This window comes from Myotis lucifugus, unplaced genomic scaffold (genome assembly GCF_000147115.1).
Source record: "Myotis lucifugus unplaced genomic scaffold, Myoluc2.0 scaffold_462, whole genome shotgun sequence".
In the NCBI taxonomy this organism is placed as follows: Eukaryota; Metazoa; Chordata; class Mammalia; order Chiroptera; family Vespertilionidae; genus Myotis; species Myotis lucifugus.
The window spans coordinates 835,585-859,216 of record NW_005871510.1 but is presented as its reverse complement, the minus strand read 5'-3'; the positions used below and the strand labels follow the sequence as shown (position 1 = coordinate 859,216).

At 43.9% G+C, this 23,632-nt stretch overlaps 1 protein-coding gene, 1 non-coding gene and 1 pseudogene across 2 annotated transcripts; 2 read left to right on the top strand and 1 right to left on the bottom strand.

Moving 5' to 3' along the window:
* Positions 1-4,625: 4,625 nt before the first annotated feature.
* On the bottom strand, positions 4,626-4,732 carry LOC111823320. Its single transcript, XR_002826351.1, has one exon. It is a non-coding gene; the product is annotated as a U6 spliceosomal RNA (small nuclear RNA).
* A 942-nt stretch (positions 4,733-5,674) lies between these two features.
* LOC102433628 (zinc finger protein 14-like) lies at positions 5,675-8,926 on the top strand (the record flags this gene model as incomplete). Its single annotated transcript, XM_023744408.1, is given in 3 exon segments — positions 5,675-5,801; positions 6,211-6,283; positions 7,315-8,926. Coding segments are annotated over 3 exon segments (1,623 nt in total), but the record flags the coding sequence as incomplete, so codon positions are not given.
* Positions 8,927-19,986: 11,060 nt separating this feature from the next.
* LOC106694435 lies at positions 19,987-20,397 on the top strand (annotated as a pseudogene).
* Positions 20,398-23,632: the final 3,235 nt, after the last annotated feature.

Here is a 23,632-nt window from a genome sequence, read left to right as displayed (position 1 = left end):
TTCACCAGTACTCTTGATCCCCGGATACCGACTTAAGCTCTTTCTCTGACAGGTAGGTTGCTTGCCTCCATTGCTCCCATTTCGTTTACTTCCTTTTCTGGTGATGCCTGTTTTTCTTTCATCTGCGGGCTGTTTCTTTGTCTCCCCATGATCTCTCTTTTCCAGGTGTTTGGTTATGTAGTTCTCTCTCTGCTGTGTTGATTTAAAGGCACAAAATACAACACAACAAGGCACAACGCACAAGGCAATGAACACAAATGTATTCACGATACTAATAACCCCAAATATAGGTGACCACCAGAGAAAAGAGAATTAGGGGTTAAGGGAGAAAGAAGAAGAGAAAAAGGAAAAATAGAAAAAGAAAAAAAAAGAGTGCAAAAATGAAATTGGGAAAAGGAAAAATAAGTAAGAGAGAAAAGAAAGAGAATGAAATAGAAGAGGGGAAGGAACTATCTATATGGGGAGAAAACTCCAATAGAACAGCCACTAATCCCAATGAATTCCAGCAACAGATACCTAGAAGTGATCGCAAACTACAAACAACTAATAGCAAGTGAGGCGAGGGAAAACAGAAGCAAAAAATAACCAAAAAAACCCCAACAAAATATAAAGAAAAAGCGAAACAATCTCACAAACAAACATAAAAAAACCTCAATATAATCAACAACCAAGCAAACAACAACAAAACAACAGAGAGAAAAAAAATTTGGATAGTGAAGAAAGAGAAGAGAGAGGTGTATATGTACTTAGAGCAGGGGATTGGAAATTAGATATATAAGTAGGGTGAAATTTTAACCTAGTTAAAAATAGGAATAGGGAAAATCTAAAGCAGGAATAGGGTAAGAGAAACAGGACAACAGAAGGGGAACAGTGAGGAAGAGAGTTTTGGCATAAAGATAAAGTTGAGATAGAGTAAAATGATGCTAAAGGAGAGATAAAAATAGATTGTATAATACTAATCCAAAAATAAAATAAAGAGAAAATAAAATGACACTTAAAAAAAAAGGTAAAATGGTAGTAGTAATAATACTGGTTAAAAATGAAAATGTATTAATTAAAAAGGTAAAATCAGGTGATGAAAAAAGAAAAAAATAGTTTCTTAAGTAAAAGGTGAAAAAAAATAAAAATGTGCAGTAGTGAAGGTCCTTCATGTCCTCTACCCTTCTGTTTGGCACGCCTTAGTCCTGTCAGGTATTCAGGAGAGTGTTGAAGTTCCCTGTGATACACTGTTCCTCCGTGTTGTAAACCACAGTCCTGATTTTAAAGTAGGCCGTATTTGTTTCCCAGACTGCCTTTATTTGTGTTTATAGAAGAGGCTGTTTGTGGTTCAGTCCCTGGGTGGCAGTGTTTCTGGATTGACCTCCGAGGCTATAATTCCTCTCTAGCCAGTATTTAGTTTTTGTTTTCTCTATCACACTTAATACTGGTTTGGGAGAGTTGACTGCCCTAGAGCTGGTTCCTTGGTCGTTACTCCCCGCTCTGATTCCCAGGTTCCACAAAAACAACTTTCCCCTGCAGTCTCTGTGAGTGACTGCAACTGTGTGATCCTATGTACTGGGTTTAATAATCAAAAGCAAAGATTTAAGGAGAAAAAACACGCACACACAAAAACAAAAAGAGCCAGAGTGTGCAATTCTCCCAAAGTCTCTTCCGCACGTCCTCTCTCCCCTGGCACTAAGCAGCCAGCACATTGGCAAAATCCAAGGCTGCCTTTTTGCACCCAGTTCAGCTATGGGCTGATTTTTAAAGTTCCCTTCTGCCAGAAGCCCTGCGGGACCCCTTTCACACTCGTGGATCACGCTGGCCCCAACTGCCGTGGACTTTGTGGGGCCCAGACTTTCCCCACCCGCGCGTGTTCCTCTCTCTGATCTGAATTACAAACCGCACTTTTATCTAGGCGAAATCTGACCTTTCCGTGAGGAGGAGCAGGGCTTGTCTGAGTCCAAGTATTCGTGCTGCTTGAGATCCAGTGTTCCTAGGTTCGTAGCTGGACCCTGGGTGCCGTGGTTGCAGGGTTTCTGGATATATACGCTTCCGATATCAGCCACTGAAGATGGCATGGTCTCCACGGCTGAGCCGGCTGCTCCAGGAGAGATTTCAGCAGCAGTGGAGGCTGCCCGGTTAGGGGAGCCTGATCTGGCAGTCTCCAACAGTCCTCTGGAGTATAGCTATTGCTCACCCACAAATTTACACTCTCGGTATGTCCACACACTCTCTTTTTTTAAATTTTTATTATTTATTTATTTATTATTTTTATTTTTATTTATTTTTATAATTTTTATTTCTTAAAGTATTACAAATAGTATTACATATGTCTCCTTTTTCACCCCCCTTGACATTCCCCCGGCCCCTACCCCCTGGTGTCTTGTGTCCATTGGTTGTTCTTATATGCATGCATATAAGTCCTTTGGTTGATCTCTTAATCCCCCCCCACAACCTTCCCCAGGCTTTCCACTGTAGTTTGACAGTCTGTTCAATGTTGCTCTGCCTCTGCATCTACCCCTGTTCATGTCTATACTGGTCCCCATTATCTGTCCCAACCTCACTGGAGCAGTCCCAACCTCACCGGGGCCGTCTCAGCCTCACTGGAGCCGTTTCAACCTCACCGGGCTGTCCCGACCTCACCGGGGCCGTTTCAACCTCACCGGGGCCATCCCTACCTCACCGGGGCCGTTTCAACCTCACTGGGGCCGTTTCAACCTCACCGGGGCTGTCCCGATCTCACACTCTGCTTTCGTTCTCTCACTCTCACACTGTCTTACAGTCTGCCTTCCCTTCGTTAGCCATCTTCTCTCCACATCAAGTATTCTATGTAGTGAACGGAACTGTATGTGCTGGACTTTCATAGAACTGGCAGCATAGAAAGCTTTTTTACACCAGTGTCATCATAAACATCTGAGTAATGCATTTCCCTATGACATTGTGATAGGTATGATATCCCTACGTGATTTTAATATTTCAAATCCACTGTAATCTTTTCTTTTATAGAAAGGATTTTATTTTTCATTAAGTTCTAATTGACATTAGTTTAAGGTGTACCTCATAATGACATGATATTTGTCTATATTGTGAAATGATCATCATAATAAGTCTAATTAGCATCTCCTTTCCCTCCATTGACCTCTCTGCCGGGGCCCAACCCCAGCGGTCCAGGGGTTCCCAAAGGTGTGGACGGAGTCGGCGAAGAATGAAGGACACGGAGACAGCGTCAGATGATCAGCCTAGTTGGGTTCTCTCTTTATTCTCCTGTTACATCTGTATTTATACCATTTGATCCTATAAGCATGCCTCTATAGTTACATCATTATATGTTTTGGGTCCTCCCTTGACCTTCTACAGTTCCTCGTTTCATGTCTATAGTTTCTTATCTGACCTTTGCCAAAAATCCCATGTCTATTTAGTTCTGTTGATTTTAATCCTATCCATTCTATTCCAAAGGTTAGGGCTAGTTTATTATCTCCATTCCAAGGTCACTACTCTACTGTTCTGTTAAGCTACAAGGAAGTAACTGAAGGAGATTATCCTAAGTAAAGATTATGTAGCTTAAGCGTGATTGTTCGTAGTTAAGGTGATTAACTACCCGCCTGGCACTTAGTTAAGGGGTTTTACTGATTTATTTCCTTCCTTAGTCCTGTTAATCCCTAACTCCAAGGAAAAATCCCCACCCGGGGAAACAACCTTTCTTGGGGAGGTGGCCCTGGTTAGAACACATAGCGCTAAGAAGGGGAGCAAACATATTAAGAACAGTATGCCAGGTCCCTTGAAACATATGCTGTGCAGATGTTTCTTCCCTGCAGCGACTGTGTCAAGCAGCAAGGGTGGACCGGCTTCTGGCACCTCTCCCTGACTGCTCCTATCCCCAGCACATGCCCTCACCCCCTCCTGTCTGTGTCCATTGGTTGTGCTTATATGCATGCATACAAGTCCTTTGGTTGATGTCTTATCTACCCACCACCCCTGCCATCTCTCTGAGGTTTGACTGTCTGTTTGATGCTTTTATGTCTAGAGATCTATTTTTGTTCATCAGTTTAAGTTGTTCATTATATTGCACAAATGAGTGAGATCATGCGATATTTATCTTTCTCTTATTGGCTTATTTGGCTTAGCATAATGCTCTTCAGGTTTATCCATTCTGATGCAAATGGTAAGAGTTCTATTTTTATAACAGCATAGTATTCCATTGTGTAGATGTACAACAGCTTTTTATTTATTACTTTTTAAATTAATTTCAGAGAAGAAGGGAGAGGGAGAGAGAGATGGAAACATCAATGATGATAATCACTGATGGGCTGGGCTGTGGGCTGCATTGTGCACCGTGGGGTCTCAGCAGTGTTGGCTATGATTCAGTGGGCTGTTGCTCCAGGGTCGTGGCAGGGCCTGTGTCCCACTTGGGGGAAGCTGAATGTTGCTTTGTTGGTGCCAGGTTTGTGGTGCCGCTTCTTTGTAAATAGCCAATGTGTGTCACAGCACCTGCTACTTGGAGCGTCTGCCCGTGGGTGGTCAGTATGTGTCAAAGCGACTGGTCGGATAGTCCTAGGGACAGTTAGCATAGTGCCCTTTTATATGTATAGGTAGATTATGTGTGTTTACATGTCCTAAAAATCATGAGTAGAGGACTTTTTATTTTTAATATGGAACGCTTCACGAATTTGCGTGTCATCCTTGTGCAGGGGCCATGATAATCTTCTCTGTATAGTTTCAATTTTAGTATAAGTGCTGCCAAAGCGAGCACAATGAGTAGAGGACTTTTGTAGAGGGCTAAGTTGCCCTAGCCTGCTCATGCCTGAGCTCTAACTCTTAACTTCTTATCTCCATGAAATGAGAGAGGAAAAAGAAGGTCAAACTGAGTTACTAACCAATATTATAAAAACAGCCCTAACTGGTTTGGCTCATTGAATAGAGCATTGGCCTGTGGACTGAAAGTTCCCAGGTTCAATTCCGGTCAAGGGCATGTACCTTGGTTGCGGGCACATCCCCAGTAGGAGGTATGCAGGAGAAAGCTGATCGATGTTTCTCTCTCATCAATGTTTTTTTCTATCCCTCTCCCTTCCTCTCTGTAAAAAATCAATAAAATATATTTTTAAAAAATATTATAAAAACAAATGATCATATTACTCCATAAGAATGCTTTCATTCATTCAGGTGTATCTGACTCCTTCTAATAATCTGGAGTACTTCAGGACAATATGGCCAATTACATTTTGTTCCAAGTTGAATTTCCACACACTTTCTGGTCTCTCCTGTTTGGTGATGAGAATAGAAAAGAAAGCTATCAAGCCTTTATTACATTCATGGTCATTCAAACTTTATGCAGCTATGTCAGTGTGTGTCATGTAGTGCTGCATCAAATGGTGGTTATAAAGGAGTTGAGTTTTCTCACAAGGAATCAATAAGCTTAAAATAGAAGTATTTTAATTTATTAAATTGAAGTTGTTCAGGGTGCTCTTTACTCTGATATTAGAGATCAGTGAAGACTTGAAGTGATCACAATAAAATAATATCAATAAATTCCATGTGTTCATGAGGAAGTGAGTGTGGCAAATAGTCTTGCTAGTGTTACAATCAAGTTATAGACTCAACGTTGCGGACCACGTGTCTCCTGTGAACTACTTATGAAGTATGTATAGATAACTAATGCTGTCTATCTCACCCATGCCTATGTGGGATGTTTTAGGACTCAGTGGCCTTTGAGGATGTTAATGTGAAGTTCACCAAGGAGGAGTGGGCTTTCCTGGATCCGACCCAGAAGAAAATCTACACAGATGTGATGCTGGAAACCTTCTGGAACCTGGCATCAGTAGGTAGTTATCACAAATTCTATTTTTTCTTTTAATATATTTTTATTGATTTCAGAGAGGAAGGGAAAGGGAGATAGAAAAATCAGTGATGAGAGAGAATCACTGATTTGCTACCTCCTGTATGCCTCACACTGGGGATCTAGCCATCAAACCAGGTCTACTGGGAAGTTGATCCCTGACTTCCTGGTTCATAGGTTGACCATCAACCACATAGCGACTCTGGCTGGCAACAATTTGTTACTTACTTAGTCAATTGGAAAACTAGTGTTGCTTGCTCATCAGTGCTGTTTCAAGAACTGAAATGTGGAAAGGGAAAACATTGGTAATTAAACTAGGAATGTTCACAGCTTATTGTGTACCTAAAATCTAACCATTTTAATATTCTTTAATACTTTATAATGTTTTTTTCTAGCATGTATTTTAGAAGAAAAATGTGAAGACCATGACAGTGAAGATCAGTATGAAAATCATGGGATGAATCTTAGGTGAGTCGCATTGCCATGAGAAAGCAATGTCCTGTAAGAGCATCTTTTTTTTAATATGATCTTACAAATATTTATTTTATTTATTCATTTATTTAATATGTATTTATTTATTTCAGAGAAGTGGGGAGAGAGAGAGAGAATGAGAGACAAACATCAATGATGAGAGAGAATTATTGATCGTCTGCCTCCTGCACTCCCCACACTCGGAATCAAGCCCACCACATCAGCATGTGCCCGGACCATGAATGGAAATATGACATCTTGGTTCATATGTTGGTGTTCAACCACTGAGCCATGCTGGTGATGGGAAATTATGTTTTTATTATTTTACAGTGTGGAGGTGAGAGGGAGAGATTGAAACATTGATTAGCTGCCTCCCGCAGGTCCTGTACAGGGGATAATAAGTCTGCAACCTGGCCATATTCTCTTTTGGAGAGTAGAACTTGCAACCCCCCTGGCGGGTGGGTCCATGCTGAACCACTGAGCCACATGGACCCAGTCCACAAAACAGTCTTAAAAAGAGGTAATCCAATTATATCAGCCCAGTTTTAAATGTATTGATTCTTAGAATTATTTCATCAAAATCTCATTTAAAAAAAATACAGGCCCAAACCGGTTTTGCTCAGTGGATAGAGGTTTGGCCTGCAAACTAAAAGGTCCCAGGTTCGATTCTGGTTGGGGGCATGTGCCTTGGTTGTGGGCACATCCCCAGTTTGGAGTGTGCAGGAGGCAGCTTGCCAATGTTTCTCTCTCATCGATGTTTCTGACTCTCTGTCCCTCTCCCTTCCTCTCTGTAAAAAATCAATAAAATACATTTAAAAAAATATGTAAGTACCATTAATGAATATAAGTGTTTTTATAATATTTATGATACATCCTACTTCAGAGGTTTTTGGGATATCCACTTTTAAAAATTGAAATGTACAGAAATGCCGCAAATTCCTTGAAAATGGTAAAGATGTCATTATCATACTATCAATAAATATTAAATCATTAAGTGAGTATTAATAATATGCTTCTGATTTTTACAGCAGTCATATGGTAGAGAGACTCTGTAAAAGGAAAGATGGTACCCAATGCAGAGAAAACTTCAGCCAGATTCCAAATCTTAATGAAAAGAAAGAAACTCCTACTGAAATAAAGCAACCTAAATCCAGGTTGTGTAGGCAAATCTTCATGGGTTATTTATCCTTGAATAACCACCTGAGCGCTCACATTGTACCCAAACTATACCTCTGTCAGGAATATGAAGAAAGCCCTTATAAATGTAAGGAACCTACGAAAGCTTTCAAGTATCACCGATATATTCAGAGACATGAAGGCAGTACCAGTGGGAAAGCTTTCCACTATTCAACTTTCCTTAGAAATCATGAAAGAACGCATATTCCTCAGAAACTGTATGAATGTAAGCAATGTGGGAAAACCTTCAGTAGTGTCAACTCTCTTCGAAGTCATAAAAGAAGTCATGTTGAAAAGAAGCCTCATGAATGTAAGGAATGTGGTAAAACATTCCTTTTTCGATGTATTCTGCAATGTCATGAAAAAACTCATACTGGGGAAAAACCTTATGAATGTAACCATTGTGGTAAAGCTTTCACTAGGCCAGCTTCCCTCCGATGTCATGAAAGAACTCATACTAAGGAAAAACCCTATGAATGTAAGCATTGTGGGAAAGCTTTCAGTTCTCCCAGCTCTCTTGGGAAACATAAAAAAAGTCGTGATGGAAAGAAGCTGCATGAGTGTAAAGAATGTGGTAAAACATTCTGTGATCTACGTTCCTTCTGCGTTCATGAAAGTATTCATACTGGGGAAAAACCTTATGAATGTAAGCATTGTGGCAAAACTTTTTCTTATCCAACTTACCTCCGACATTATGAAAGAACTCATAAGGAAAAACCCTATGAATGTAAGCAATGTGGAAAAACCTTCAGCAGTCTCAACTGTCTTAGAAGACATAAAAGAAGTCATGATGGAAAGAAGCCTCATGAATGTAAAGAATGTGGTAAAACATTCCTTTATCGATATTCTCTGCAAAGTCATGAAAGAACTCATACTGGGGAAAAACCTTATGAATGTAAGCAATGTGGGAAAGCCTTTAGTTATCCCAGCTCTCTTGCAATACATAAAATAAGTCATGATGGAAAGAAGCATCATAAATGTAAGCAATGTGATAAAACATTCCTTTATCAATATTATCTCCAACGTCATGAAAAAACTCATGCTGGGGAAAAACCTTATGAATGTAAGCAATGTGGGAAAGCCTTCAGTTATCGCAGCTCTCTTCAAAAACATAAAAAAAGTCATGATTGAAAGAAGCCTCGTGAATGTAAAGAATGTGGTAAAACATTCCGTGATCGATGTGCCCTCCGAGCTCATGAAAGTATTCATACGGGGGAAAAACCTTACGAATGTAACCATTGTGGTAAAGCTTTCTCTCATCCAACTTTCCTGTGATATCATGAAAGAACTCATAGTAAGGAAAAACACTATGAATGATAGTGTGGAAAAGCCTTTATTCATCCTAGTTCCCTTCAAATTCACCTAAATATTCAGTGGAGAGTAAGCATAATGAATGAAAGAATTCACACGGAAAATAAGCCCTATTGTGTAAAGATTGTACAAAAGCCTCTGACCATCCCAATTCTTTTTCTTTTTTTTATACTCACCTGAAGATATTTTTCCCTTAAGAGAGTGAAAATTAGAGAAAAAGAAAGAGCAATATTGATGTGAGAGAAACACATCAATTGGTTGCCTCCTATACACACCTAGAAATGAAAGCACACACAATGGAGAAAAGCTCTATGAATGTAAGGAATGTGTTAAAGCTTTCAGTTCCTCCAATTCTCTAAGGAAGCATGGAAGAACAGGTACTGGGGGAAAAACCTTATGCAAGTAAACAATGTGGGAAAAGCTTCCGTTGTCTCACACATCTTGGATGACAAAAGTAGTCATGATAGAAACCTCATGACTAAGGAATGAAGTAAATCTCTTTGCCATGCGTTTTCTCTTAGATATGTGAAATGTATACTGGGAAGAAACCCTATGGATGCAAGCGATGTGGGATAACCTATAGTCATCCCAGATCCTTTCAAATTCACAAAAATGCTCATAGTGGAGAGAAATCATACCAATGCAAGGAATGTGGTAAAGCCTTTAGGTTCCCAACTAATTTTTACACACATTTGAAAACAAAATGTATTGATAAACACTGTTAATGTAAAGAGTAGCAAAAAGCCTTCATTTATCTCTCAGGTGTGCCATCATGAACTAGTATGATTATCCTTCTTGGGGATGGACCCTAGAAATGTAAGAGGGTTAGAAATCATTCATTTCTTCCAGTTTATTGTGAAGGATGAAGGAACTCACTGAACAGAAGCCCTGTCATGTAAAGATTGTAGAAGTGCCTTTGGCCATCCTAGTTCTTTACAGAACCATGAAGGGCCACACACACATACAAACAGAGAAGGTGGGAAAGCCTTCAGCTGTCCCTTTTCCTTGGAAAGGTCATGAAGGAACTCAAAGTGGGAAATTGTATTGAATGTAAAAATGTAGGGAAACCTTCATGTTGCCTCATATCCCTACAACACCATGTGACAGTGTACACTGTATAATTGACAACTAAAATAACTTACAATTGTTTTCTAAATTTTATTTTGTCCACCACCATTCATTCCCTCTATGCCCTTTTCCACCCTCCTTCATCCTCCACCACCCATGCAGTCAACCACACTTGTCATGTCCATGAATTCTCTTTTTTCTTTTTTGCTCAATCCCTCCACCTCCCCAGCCTCTGAGCTGAATTCCATTTTTCGCCCATGTCTTCTTTGCGAGCCTAGAAGGTTGGCAGAGTCTGTTGCCATGTTGGTTTGTGCTTAGCATCAGCCTTTTTTGCTTTGCTTATACTTTATCACATTTTTCTTGATTGCTATGAAAAGTCAAAATACAGTGAACCCCCATCTTAAGAAAAGGCATATAAGCAAAACCTCCCCAAGAAAAGGCATGTAAGCAAAACCTCCCCTGATTGTAAAGAGAAATTCTTGGCCTGCAGTTGAGTGAGTTAATTACACATTAAATGCCAGTTTGGGGAAAGGCAAAGTCACTACTCGAGTGAATTGAGAGAATGCACTTTGTTATATTTTTATTAAGTGTTCCTTTCTTCACAGAAAAATAAAATTCTTTGCTGAAGCTTGGAAAGCAGACAGCCCTGTGATCTGTGAAGTCTGATGTTTCCAGTAATTCAGATGGGATGGGCTGGAGTGAAGAACAGCATCCTATGGGCCAGAGCATCCTTGGGGCTCCTGGGTTATTGGGACTCCTGCGTGTGTCAGGGGATGATGCTCTCACGGGGATGATTGGATGGTGCTCTCGCAGGGTGATGCTCTCACTCTCACTGCAGTGTGCTGGCCCTGCTCTGGGCGCTTGGCTCTGCCCACTCAGATGCCACTGCAGCTCTGACCTCACCAGAGGAAGGGTGCTGAGCTCTCCTTTTCTGCTTAAAGCCACTGTCCTAGGCCCTCCTTCCTCTCTTGCTTCCCCATCCCTGACTGTCTGTTTGGGCTGACACATTCCTCTATCCCTCCTGCTGGTGGATCATGAGCTCCCCAGAATTCTTCATGTCCTCACCCCAAACCTCTGCATGGTGGTCAATAAGTCGGACCTCCTTCCGTGAGGTATCGGTAGGGAGGCCTGGAGACACAAGTCCTGACCCAAAGCCGAGCGCTGTCCACGGGGCCCTAAAGTCAGGAGTAAATATTGTCATGGAAGAAATGTGTGGGTGACAGCCACTGACCCTGTCTTTAACACACTATGTCTGGAAGAGGAAAAAATGAATCAAAACAACTCTTTTTAAAAATATATATATTTTATTGATTTTTTTACAGAGAGTAAGGGAGATGGAGAGGGATAGAGAGTTAGAAACATCGATGAAAGAGAAACATCGATTCAGCTGCTTCCTGCACACTCCCCACTGGAGATGTGCCCACAGCCAAGGTACATGCCCTGACCAGAATTGAACTGGGACCCTTCAGTCCGCAGGCCAACGCTTTATCCACTGAGCCAAACTGGTCAGGGCCAAAACAACCCTTTAGCTCGAATGTGGTTGAGCCTCAGACCCCAGTGCTGAGCGGAGGGCACTGGATTTCTTGCTGCAGGGCTGACTACCCTCATCTCTGAGTCCTGGGACCATCCCCCATTTCCCTCAGGGTCCACAACCATCCCAGTGGTACAAGCATGAAGGACGGACCTGGAAGAGCCCAGTGTTGCCAAGACTTAGGGCAGGCGCAGGGATAGCCTTGTTCTGTATGAGCCTCCCTGTCCAGCCTCCCCTTGTCTCTCCGTCCACACCCACCATGCCATCACAAGGAAGAAGAGAAAGAGAAAAAGTTAGGGTCTCAGGGCCATCCCGAGTGCAGTTATAGTTTTTGAAGGAAGGAACAGAGAAGACCCTCTGGCCTGTTCTGTGCCTATGATTCCAGATCCCCAGGAAGGGCAAGACAGGCTCACCCCACCGTGAACCAAGTGTGTTGCTGCCAAGAGGGATGTGTCAAGATCCTGTCCCAGGGGGTGCATCCTGTGCCCTGCTCTCACCACCCCAAGAGGAAAGAAACCAGTGAAGTCTTACTGGCTCCTTCCATCGGCAGTTTCTGCTCATTCTGTTTACATTTCACACAGAGAAAGACTATAATATAAGACTACAATCATATGCTTGAAATTCATTGTTAAATTTAAAGGGAGTTCAATTTTATGGAGACATGTAGTTGCAGTTATTCACTTACTAGAGGCCTGGTGCACGAAATTCGTTCACTGGGGTGGAGGGGCGGGTCTCCCTCAGCCCAGCCTGCACCATCTACAATCTGTGACCCCTTGGGGGATGTACGACTGCCCTACGGGATTAGGCCTAAACTGACAGTCGGACATCCCTCTCACAATCTTGGACTGCTGGCTTCTAACCACTCACCTGCTTGCTTGCCCCTAACTGCTTCTGCCTGCCAGCCTCATCTTCCCCTAACCACTCCCCTGGCAGCCTGATTGACACTTAACTGCTCCCCTGCCTGCCCGCCCACCCCCAACTGCCCTCCCCTGCCAGCCCTATCGCCCCTACTGCCCTCCCCTGCTGTCCATCTTGTGACGCCCTGGGAATGGCCATCATGTGGCAGCTATCTTTTGATGATGTAGGGGTGGCCATCTTGTATTGACGTGGGGTGGCCATACTGTGAGGGTGTGTCAATTTGCATGTTACCGCTTTATTATATAGTATGTAAATGCCTTTTATTATGCAGTAATAGCCAAGTATTATTTTGAAACTAACAGGAATATTGTAAAATACTGACTCCCTCCAATCCATATGATTCATGTTGCTTATCCACTTGCAACCATTTCTCATTTAGTCGGACGCAGAGTCAAATACAAGGCACTGATTTCAAGTTTCGTTTCATTTCAACAAAACGCAGAGTCTTGGTTCAAAGGAAAGGACTTCCAAAAAGTTCTGGTCATAAGCAGTGCTTACAAAGAGCTTTCTTAGAGCCTTAATGGTGACCTGATCAAGTGCACATGGTTCCGCATTGCTCTGCAAATCCAGCTACTGAGGGAAGACATTGTGCAAGGGCCCTTGCCAGAGCCTTTCAAACCAACACACATGCTGAAGGGGAGTGGGGGCGCTGGGCCAGGCCCGTCCCAGGTGCTGTTGGGAGCAGGAGGTGCAGCCAAAATGCCTGACGCGGGAACCAGTGGTGGGTCCCACACAGGAGGATCTTCATGATGCCCCAGGAATGGCAGCAGCTATGGGTGCCATCAGGTGGGTGTGTGGCTGCCACAGGCGCCTGCCTCAGGGAAAGGCTCGGTGGCTCCACACCTGGTCCGGCTTTCCTTCCTCTCTCTGGACAATCCGGATGCCCTTCCATTTAATCTGCTTCGTGCTTCACTGCGTGTGCAGTCACTTCAGGTTCTGGCTGGAAGGTCACGGATGCAGGGGAAGGTCTGGAGGACACAGACCCTCCCCAAAGAAAGGGCCTAGCACCTGGAGCATCACAGCAGCTTTGTGAAGGGCAATGGGGTGAGTGGGACACCTGGGGCAGGTGGTGGGCGAGCGCCGGCCAGAAGCTCTGGTCCCGGCCCGGCTGCTCCTGGCGCTGGCCTGGACTTAGAAACGCAGACCAGCACTGACTATGTCCACTCAGGACCGTAGGCCCCTCAGCATTTGAGGCTGATTCCAACCCCACTGGGTGCTCAGGACAGAGGACCATGGGGGTCAGGTAACCGCCCAGCTGAGAGCACATTTTGGAAGTTTGCCAAAACTTACAAATTTTAACAAATACTTTCAGAGTAGCTTGAAAACTGCACTGGAAGGAAATCCTATTAGTGTAACTAACGTACATGTAAGCCTGCTGCAAATGAAGTCATATACTCCCCAAAACTCACAGTATTAAAGAAGTTCTATAAGCTTTTGACATATTTGTTCATTATCAGTACTCATTCTTTTTTGTTAGTTTCTTTAAATTGATGGTTTATTTTTTTTAAAATATATTTTATTGATTTTTTACAGAGAGGAAGGGAGAGGGATAGAGAGTTAGAAACATCGATGAGAGAGAAACATCGATCAGCTGCCTCCTGCACATCTACTGGGGATGTGCCCGCAACCAAGGTACATGCCCTTGGCCGGAATCGAACCTGGGACCTTTCAGTCCGCAGGCCGACGCTCTATCCACTGAGCCAAACCGGTTTCGGCTAAATTGATGCTTTAGAGTGAGGAAGGCAGAAGAAGAAGAGGGAAACATTGATGTGAGAGAGAAACACTGAAGGGTTGTCTTCCCTGTGCCCTGTCTAGTAATGTACCCTGACAGGTATTGAATGAATAGGCTCTACACGCCTGTATATTATTTTTTAAAATATATTTTATTGATTTTTTTACAGAGAGGAAGGGAGAAGGATAGAGAGTTAGAAACATCGATGAGAGAGAAACATCGATCAGCTGCCTCCACACCTCCTACTGGGGATGTGCCCGCAACGAAGGTACATGCCCTTGACTGGAATCAAACCTGGGCCCCTTGAGTCCGCAGGCTGATGCTCTATCTACTGAGCCAAACCGGTTAGGACCTTTTTTAATTTTTCAATTGCACCTGATATTCACTTATATTCACTATTATTTTAGTCAATAAGTATTTGCCATGTATTTGTACATAGTTACTGTTCACTAAAGAGTCCCCTTGTGTATTCATGTTTGTGTGTGTGTTGCTTTTGGCTGGGAATTGTGCTATGGAGTTCACATTAAGAAGAGAATATTTTAGTTTGTTTTTCTCCTATTTTGTCCTGCCAGTCAAGAATTTTCTCAAAACAGCCAGCCACTGCTTTAATTCCATTGATGTTGGGTGTAAGCTTTACAGTTGTTTAGAATTCAACATTAAAGATCCAGCATAGGTTAGCTTTTCCTGCAAGCCCATAGGTGTCCACCAGGCAACAAATGTAGACTGTCATGGTTGAGGCTGTTTTCTGAAGGGTATGCACTGTTCTCTAGATTACATTTGCTTGAGGTCTAATTTGACTAGTAATCATCTTGTCCTGTTGTTACTACTACTGACTGTGATTCAGATGCCACTGTGACAGCTGCCATGGTGCAGTGCCAAGGAGCCATGTGCCAGTTTGTTCTTGTACCACCCTCTGTAGTGAGGGCTCTGAGCCAGTCCTTCCATGTGAGAATTGGCACTTTCTTCATTTCAGACAGACTCTTCATGGTGCTGTCACTCAGAGCTGAGCCTAATCTCTCAACGTTTTCAGTTATCTTGGGTTGTATGTGATTAAAATTATGTGCATTTTTTCTGATAAATGCTTCTGTAACTTAAAAAAATTTTTTTTATTGATTTCAGAGAGGAAGGGTGAGGGAGAGAGAGATAGAAACATCAATGATGAGAATCACAGATCAGCTGCCTCCCCTGCTGGGGATCAAGTCTGGAACCCGGACATGTGCCCTTGACCAGAATCAACTCGGGATCCTTCAGTTTGCAGGCTTACGCTCTATCCACTGAGCCCAACCATCTAGGACAATGCTTCTGTAATTTTTAATGAAATAGGAACTGTTTCTTAACCACTCTTATGCTAAGACATGTTATGGTTTTTTTTTTATTTCCTGAGGATGTAATTAATTATCCCATAGTAATTATGTATTTTCAGATCAATTTGTCATTTTATCCATTTTATTATTATACATTCTGAGTCATAAGTGTCATGTGTGTACAAATTCGGATATGGTTTCCTCATAGAAAACATATTTTTTATTATCGTTATACTTATATTGTCTGGCACAGACTAGTTTCTTATTCTTTCAAAGCATTAAAAACTTCCGTCATGTATTTTTTAGTCCCCTCCAGCCAAAGACAAACACAATCACATCTGTAGTAAAAGTGAAATAAGCATGATCAGAAACCATAAGTGTCTGGGATGTAACAGTAACAGCAGCCTTTAAATGATTTTTTGTTATATTTTGCCTTGTGAGAGACAATTTGATTTCCATCCAAGGAAGCAATACATTTTTCTGCATTGAATTCTGTGAGGGAATGAACTTCATTCTATCTTGCATAATGATAATCATTTTTCTTTAGAATGCAGAAAAAATCATGCCAAACCAAAATTGTAAGAAGCACAAATCATATTAGTGAGAAAAGCAATGTTTGTTATTTTTATTCCTTTGAAACCTGTTCTCCTTGATCACATGTGCAGACATGAATGCCTTTGCTTTTGTCTTGATTCATTGTGGTCATGGAGTAGCTCTGTGTGATGATGGATGTGTGACATTTTCTTTTCAATGGAGTATAAGGCCAGGAACCAGTTGTTGAACAGCATTTGCCTTTCTTGTTATCTAAATACTGAAATATTTACTTTGCTGTATTGGGTACATTTCCAAAAAGTACCTCAGTTAAGTATCTATATTACATATATATATTAATATAAAAGCATGTGCTTCTAAACAAGATATGTAACTGATTAACTCCTTTATGGGTTAGCAGAGGTTTATAAATCTGGGAATATTGTTAAAGAACACAAACCTAGCAAGAAAACAAAGTTAGGATCTCTCTTCCAAGAAGCTGTTCGTGCTGACAGAATTTCACTGTATTTCCCCCCCCCACACACACACTTTTACAAGAAAGCTGATTTGAGAGAGAAAGAGAGAAGCATCAATCTGTTGTTCCAGTTATTTATGTAATTATTGATTGATTCTTGTGTGTGACCTGTGAATGAACCCACAACCTTGGCATATTGGGACAACGTTCTAATCAACTGAGTTGCCTGGCCAAGGAGAAATTATGATCATAAAGATAATGTCAACATCCCACACGTACCAGGCAATTTACATGGAAAACATGCCCAATTTAGCAAACCTGTCCAAGTCATCATATACAGGCATGAAAGAAAAAAGTTCTTGCACTGCTGGTGCTTAGTTTTTGTGGGAAAGGAGATAATCCTAATATATAAAAAGCCAGGGGCCGTCATGATGAAATAACCAGATGGACAACTGAACAGCACACTGCGTGGGGTGACCAGGCCGGCAGGGGTGGCTATTGGGGGTGACCAGGCCAGCAGGGGTGGCTGTTGGAGGCGACCAGGTCAGCAGGGGTGCAGTTAGGGGTGACCAGGCTGGCAGAGGGGGAAGTTATGGGCGATCAGGCCAGCAGGCAGAGGTGGTTAGGGGTGGTCAGGCTGTCGGGGCAGTCAGGGGCAATCAGGCAGGCAGGCAGGTGAGCAGTTAGGAGCCAGCAGTTCTGGATTGTGAGAGGGATGTCCTACTGCTGGTGTAGGTCCAATCCGACATCCTCTGAGGGGTCCTGGATTGAAGAGCGTGCTGGCTGGACTGAGGGGATCCCCCCTCCTGTGCACTAATTTCATGCACCGGTCCTCTAGTGGTTGAATAAAAAAGCTTTGATTTCTTAGAAAATGAAGTTGTTGCCATGTGAGTGTGGCTCTATAGTTGAGCATGGTTTGATTGATGGTCAGGTCACATGCCCAGGTTTGGGGCTCAATCCCCAGTAGGAAGTATGCAGGACGCAGCTGATGTATGTTCATTCTCATTGATGTTTCTATCTCACTCTGCCTCTCAAAAAAATAAATAAATAAATAAATATCTTGAAAATAAAAGAAAAATGTTGATAATAAATGCAAACACTGACGGGAGTTAATTGGGAATGAGGGTGGATTACATATCTTCATTATGGATGGTAGGGGCCTCAGTAAATGGGGGTGTCATCATTGATCATCTTTCCTCCATGTAATACTTCTTAAAGACTTGTGGATCTACCAGAGCAGTGATGGCGAACCTATGACACGCGTGTCAGAGGTGACACTCGAACTTATTTTTTTGGTTGATTTTTCTTTGTAAATGGCATTTAAATATATAAAATAAATATCAAAAATATAAATCTTTGTTTTACTATGGTTGCAAATATCAAAAAATTTCTATATGTGACATGGCACCAGAGTTAAGTTAGGGTTTTTCTTTTCTTTTTTTTAAATATATTTTTTATTGATTTTTTTATAGAGAGGAAGGGAGAGGGATAGAGAGTTAGAAACATTGATGAGAGAGAAACATCAATCAGCTGCCTCCTGCACACCCCCCAACTGGGGATGTGCCCGCAACCAAGGTACATGCTCTTGACCAGAATCGAACCTGGGATCCTTAGGTCCGCAAGCTGACGCTCTATCCACTGAGCCAAACCGGTCAGGGCAAGTTAGGGTTTTTCAAAATGCTGACACACCGAGCTCAAAAGGTTCGCATCACTGTTCTATAGTGTGGATTTGAACAATGGGCAAACATCCCCAAAATTCTGCCTTCCTGGGATTCACATCAGTGGTTTTCCAGAAAGCTCTAAACATGGGTTTAAGTTTCATTTGATTAAGAATATGGACATGGGTATGTGACATGAGGGACTTCTCACTGCTTTAAAACCAATGGAAATAATTTGAAAGTCATTTTTGAAGTGGCATATTATTTTGCTGCTATTCAAATGGAGTGATACTTTTTTTGAGTTCCTCCCAGTTGAAGAAAGTTCTGGTCATCTGCACATCATGGGTCTTCTGTGAGTAGAGTGATTCCTGTGCATGTCTAAGGTGGTTTCTGATTAAATCACCAGGAAGCCATTGCTGTTCAGAGGATAATGATCTCAGGAAAGTTTAAGGTGACCTCAAGCAGAGTATCAGCAAAGCAAGTATATTTGATATCCTCAATGAGGGACATTTTCTGTGCCTCTGATAAGAGGAGCAGCTGAAAGTTTTTTGTTTCAGGAGAAGGCACCAAGCCGTCCGTGCTCATTTTTGCTGTTTTCAGGGATCATTTCCATGTTTACACTTCCAGGAGATGTTATGAAACATGGGGGAAAAGGTGTTGCTTTATTTCTTTAAAGAGCAAAGGATGTCCAGACTTGGTCCCTCTTCTTTCTTTCGGTGCTAATTTATGTTTTCTTAGCGGTGTAGATATTTTATGATATAATCATTGGTATCTCCTATGATCCCCTGCTCCCATCATTCCTCCCCCCCACCCATGCAAATGAAGACAGGCAAGCAGAAATCTTGTCCGGATTTACATAACTCATAATAGTGGAATCTCCATTTTTGAAGTCCTAATGTGTGCCGCAATGTCCAAAGTCAAAAACTTTCACTCAGAAGAGCGCTTCTAGCCTTGTATAATTCTGTACCATTGCAAATGCAGTGTCAAAGTTTCTGAACAGGATTTAAAAGACCACGTGGTGATCCACTGCGTGACATTCCGGAAAAGGTCCAGGTTTGGAGGAACCTGTAACAAATCCCTGTTCAGAGGTGGATACAGTATAAACCGCCACCACGACTGTGTTCCTTTGGGTTGATGGAGTGTTTTCCGTCTTGATGGTGGTGTAACTGCATTTGTGAAAACTCATCTTGAAACAGTATGTGCAAATATTAAAAACAATATGAAACAACAAAAATGGTAAACTTGTTCTGCATGTGTAACACTTCCTTCCACCACCTTGGCGTCCATCTGATAAAGAACTGAGAACACAGTCTGGAGAAGAACACAGGCCACAACAGGACATTTGTTTGTTTAACTTTAAATCAGTTTATTGACACTGTAACACAACACACTTGCCTTCCTGACACTCCCACCCCCTCACCCAGATTAGATCTCTCTTCCTTCCCCTCCCTTTAGAACAAGATGTACCTTGAAAACAGAAAAGGGCAGGCCACCTCTACAAGCCCAGGCCCTGTGGAGCAGGGTCTCAGGCACTATTGTGGGGAGGGGTATGCAGTTAGCACCACACTCAGCCAGGAAGAGGCATTCGGTCCTTAGGAACAGATTCCCCTCCCTCAACCACCAGGCCCTGAGTCGCCATTCCTCTTCCTCTCTGCTCTTTGTGACCCTAGGAAGGAGATGCTGGGGCCTGGGCCGTGCAGCCAGTAGCAAGAACTGGCCATGATCTGAGCATTGGACTTGGGTAGTGTTTTATAGGGGCCCAGGCACCCCAAAGAAAGCCCTGGTGGTGGGAGTGAACTTGAATGTCCCTCTGCAAAATGCACTGATAACATTTCACAGATGAAGCCAGTTTAACCAAATGCCAGAATAACACTAAGCTGTAAAGAAAGAGGGTCAGGTGTTTGCAGCCTCCATCGCTCTCCAACGCCTGCACCGCCTCCAGCTCGCCGAGCTCCAGCTGAAGGAGAAGGGGGGTAAGTGAAGAGGTCTCTGTACTATGGCTCCTTCCAAACAGACTGCCCTGAAGTCAACAGGGGACAAAGTGCCAAGGATGCAGCTGGTTACCAAAGCCGCTCAGAAGAGTGTGCCCTCCACCAGAGGGGTGAAGAAGCCTCATTGTTACAGGTCTGGTACTGTGGCACTTTGTGAAATTGGACGTTATCAGAAGTCCACTGAGCTTCTGATTCGCAAACTTCCCTTCCAGCGTCTGCTGTGAGAAATTGCTTAGGACTTCAAGACAGACCTGCGCTTCCAAAGTGCAGCAATTGGTGCTTTGCAGGAGGCAAGTGAGGCCTGTCTGGTTGGCCTTTTTGAAGACACCAACCTGTGTGCTATCCATGCCAAATGTGTAACAATTATGCCAAAAGACATCCAGCTAGCACGCCACATACACGGAGAACGTGTTTAAGAATCCACTATGATGGAAAACATTTCATTCTTAAAAAAAATTTTTTTCCTTTTATTTGTAGTTCTAAACATTAGGTTGTTGTTTTTTTTTCCATGGGGTCAAAAGGTACCTAAGTATATGATTGCAAGTTGAAAATAGGGGACAGAAATCAGGTCTTGGCAGTTTTTCCATTTTCATTTGTGTGTGAATTTTGTAAATATAAATGCGGGGACATGAAGCATTAATGCAAGTCAAATATTTCAGTGAACAAGTTTCAGCAGTTCAACTTTATAACAATACTAGTGGCCCAGTGCATGAAATTTGTGCTCAGAGGGGGTGGGGTTCCCTCAGTCCAGCCTGCACCCTATCCAATTGAGGACCCCTTGGGGATGTCCAACTGCCAGTTTAGGCCCACAGGGATTGGGTCTAAACTGGAGGTCGGACATCCCTCTCGCAATATGAGACCGTTGGCTCCTAACCATTCACCTGTCTGCCTGCCTGATCACCCCTAACTGCCCTCCCCTGCAGGCCTGATCTTTCCCCCAACTGCCCTCCCCTGCCAACCTGATTGCCCCCAACTGCTCACCCCTGCCCGCCTGATCGTGCCCCCAACAGCCCTCCTCTGCCGACCTGATCTTGCTCCCAACTGCCTTCCCCTGCTGGCCTGGTTGCCCCCAACTGCCTTCCCCTGCTGGCCTGATCTCGCCCCCAACTGACCTCCTCTGCCACCAATTTTGGTTCTGATTGGTCGGTTTCTATACCAGTCAGCATCAAAAACTCCACCTTCTAGGCAGCCATTGGCTCCTCACAGTTCACCCAGATTTGGTTCTGATTGCTCGGTTTCTATGCCACTAAGCCTCTCTGGGCCTATCAATGGGGCCTGATCAGAAAGGTGGGGCGGATCAGCAGCCCAGGTGGAGGCCTGGAGAGAAATGGAGGCAAGGCTGCTGGCCAGGACCAGAGAGAAAGAGAGAGGCAAGTGCTGACCAACAGCTGCCACAGAGGCTACAGATCAGACCCTACTTCTCTCTTCAGGCCTCTCTCTGGGCCTGATTCGCAGCCCCATCAGGAGTCAGTGCAGGGTCACCTTGCCTGCAGCCACAGCTGACTGCAGGACTGACTTCTGTTTAGTGGAGCCTCTGGTCTTTGTGGATGTGACCAACCACGGTGTTTATATATTAGGATAAATAAACCTGTTAAATTTTTCTGGACAATGCCAGCATTTGGATTTTTTAAAACAAGTAAATTTCTTATTGATGGCAATAAATGGTGTTTGTAGCATTTTTATCATACAGTAGATTCAACCATTTACTATACTTTTCTACTAAGTTGTCCTTACATGCAAGTACATGTTTTTATTTTTTTTATTTTTTATTTTTTTCAAAATATACTTTATTGATTTTTTACAGAGAGGAAGGGAGAGAGATAGAGAGTTAGAAACATCGATGAGAGAGAAACATTGATCAGCTGCCTCCTGCACATCTCTCACTGGGGATGTGCCCGCAACCCAGGTCCATGCCCCCGACCGGAATCGAACCCGGGACCCCTCAGTCCGCAGGCCGATGCTCTATCCACCGAGCCAAACCGGTTTCGGCGTAGTACATGTTTTTAATGTTGTGTTTTCTGTGTGTTCCTGTAAGTTTGCTATTAAAATACATTAAACTGAAAAAAAAAATGAAAAGAAAAGAAAGGGGGTCAGGCATACTTTCTCCAGGCCGGACACAAATGCACGCAGAAGCCCAGGTGGGGCGTCAAAAAACAACTCGAGGACACGGCTGCCCATGGGGCTGCAAAGCCTATACTCAGGAGCTCCTGGGGTGACAGGAAGCAAGGAAAGGAAATACACAAGTCTTAAAAACCAAAGAGAAAGCCCAATGGCTGGGGAGCCTGAGGCTGACAATACTACTCACCACCCGTCCAGGTCTTGGCCCAGACCCAGATAGTCCCTCCCCCTCTAGGCAATGTCCTTCCCGAAGGCTAGATAGAGCACATCACACAGGGCAGTTTAGAAAGCTTCGAAGGCCACTTCATAAACATCTTCATTTACTACTGGTGGTTACATGTGAATAATATGTTTATACTGTTCTTTATGGAAAACAGTTTCAACGAGTCAACACCAAGAATACAAAAGGCAGCCCTCACCCTGAGCCCCTCAGCGTCCTTCCCTAGTCAGCGAGGAGCCCCCTCCTCTGTCCCAGGGCTGCCTAACCCCCTCTGTCCCCACTGTGGCTCTTGGACAAAGCATCCTCTGACCGTTAGTGCTCATGGGACAAGTTCTGGTCCAGCGGGTAAACCATGAACATCACATCTGGCCGAGAGGGTACACAGGGATGGCCTGGTCTACAACCTCAAAGCCCAAGAAGCTGAAGATCTTCAGGAGTGGAGCTCTGTCTTCCCAGCTTTTCCGGATGCAGATGGAGACAGTTCACTTTCATCTTCTCTTCTGCAAACTCCAGCAGTGCTGACAACCCGTCTTTGCTCCCATCAGCTAATACTCCACCTGGGATTTTTATAAACAGGCTTGTTATGCCCAGATTTCAAGATTCCCAAGAAGCCACCAGGGAGCCAGCCAGTCCGATGCAAAAGCAAAGAGTCTTTTATTTTAAGCCCGGGCTTAGCTCTTCTACCTTCCTTACTGACGCAGCAGCAGGTGGCAAAGAGAGAGGGGACCGTGGGCCCCGCCGACTGGCCAGGCGTGAGTCGGCGTCTCACCACACAGGATGCGGTCATAGTGATGGCGCACACCTCCCCCGACCATCACCAGTCAGTCCAGAGAAATCCTGGGAGTGGCTAGCAGAGGCCTCCTCCAGGAAGAAGCCCCCGCTGAGCACATGGCCCTGCCCAAAAGTGGAGGACCCAGAACAAGATGGAGGGCGCAGTCCCCGCCCCCCCCCCCCCCACCGAGAACGCAGGGAAGGGCGGGGGCGCGCGTCTACAGGTCCGAGATCTCACCCTTCCACTGAACACGGAGGAAGTCCTCGCCGTTGGCTCTGGAGGCTTCCCTCCGCTTTCCTGGGGTGCTCTGGGTCTGGATGTCGTGGGGGATCCCCACGGGGGCTCACTGCGCCTGGGCCGCCCGCGAGGGCTGGGAGGAGGCCCCTCAGTCGCTGGGGGGCTCCGTCGCCTCCGCTACGAGCAGCCCGGCCCCGCGGTCCCGGATGCCGGCCTGGTCCGGAAATAATGCCTGCTGCTCGGGCCCACGCTCCATCACGGCATCGAACGCTCCGCCGTGAGGCTCAGGGCAGCCGCGGTGTCC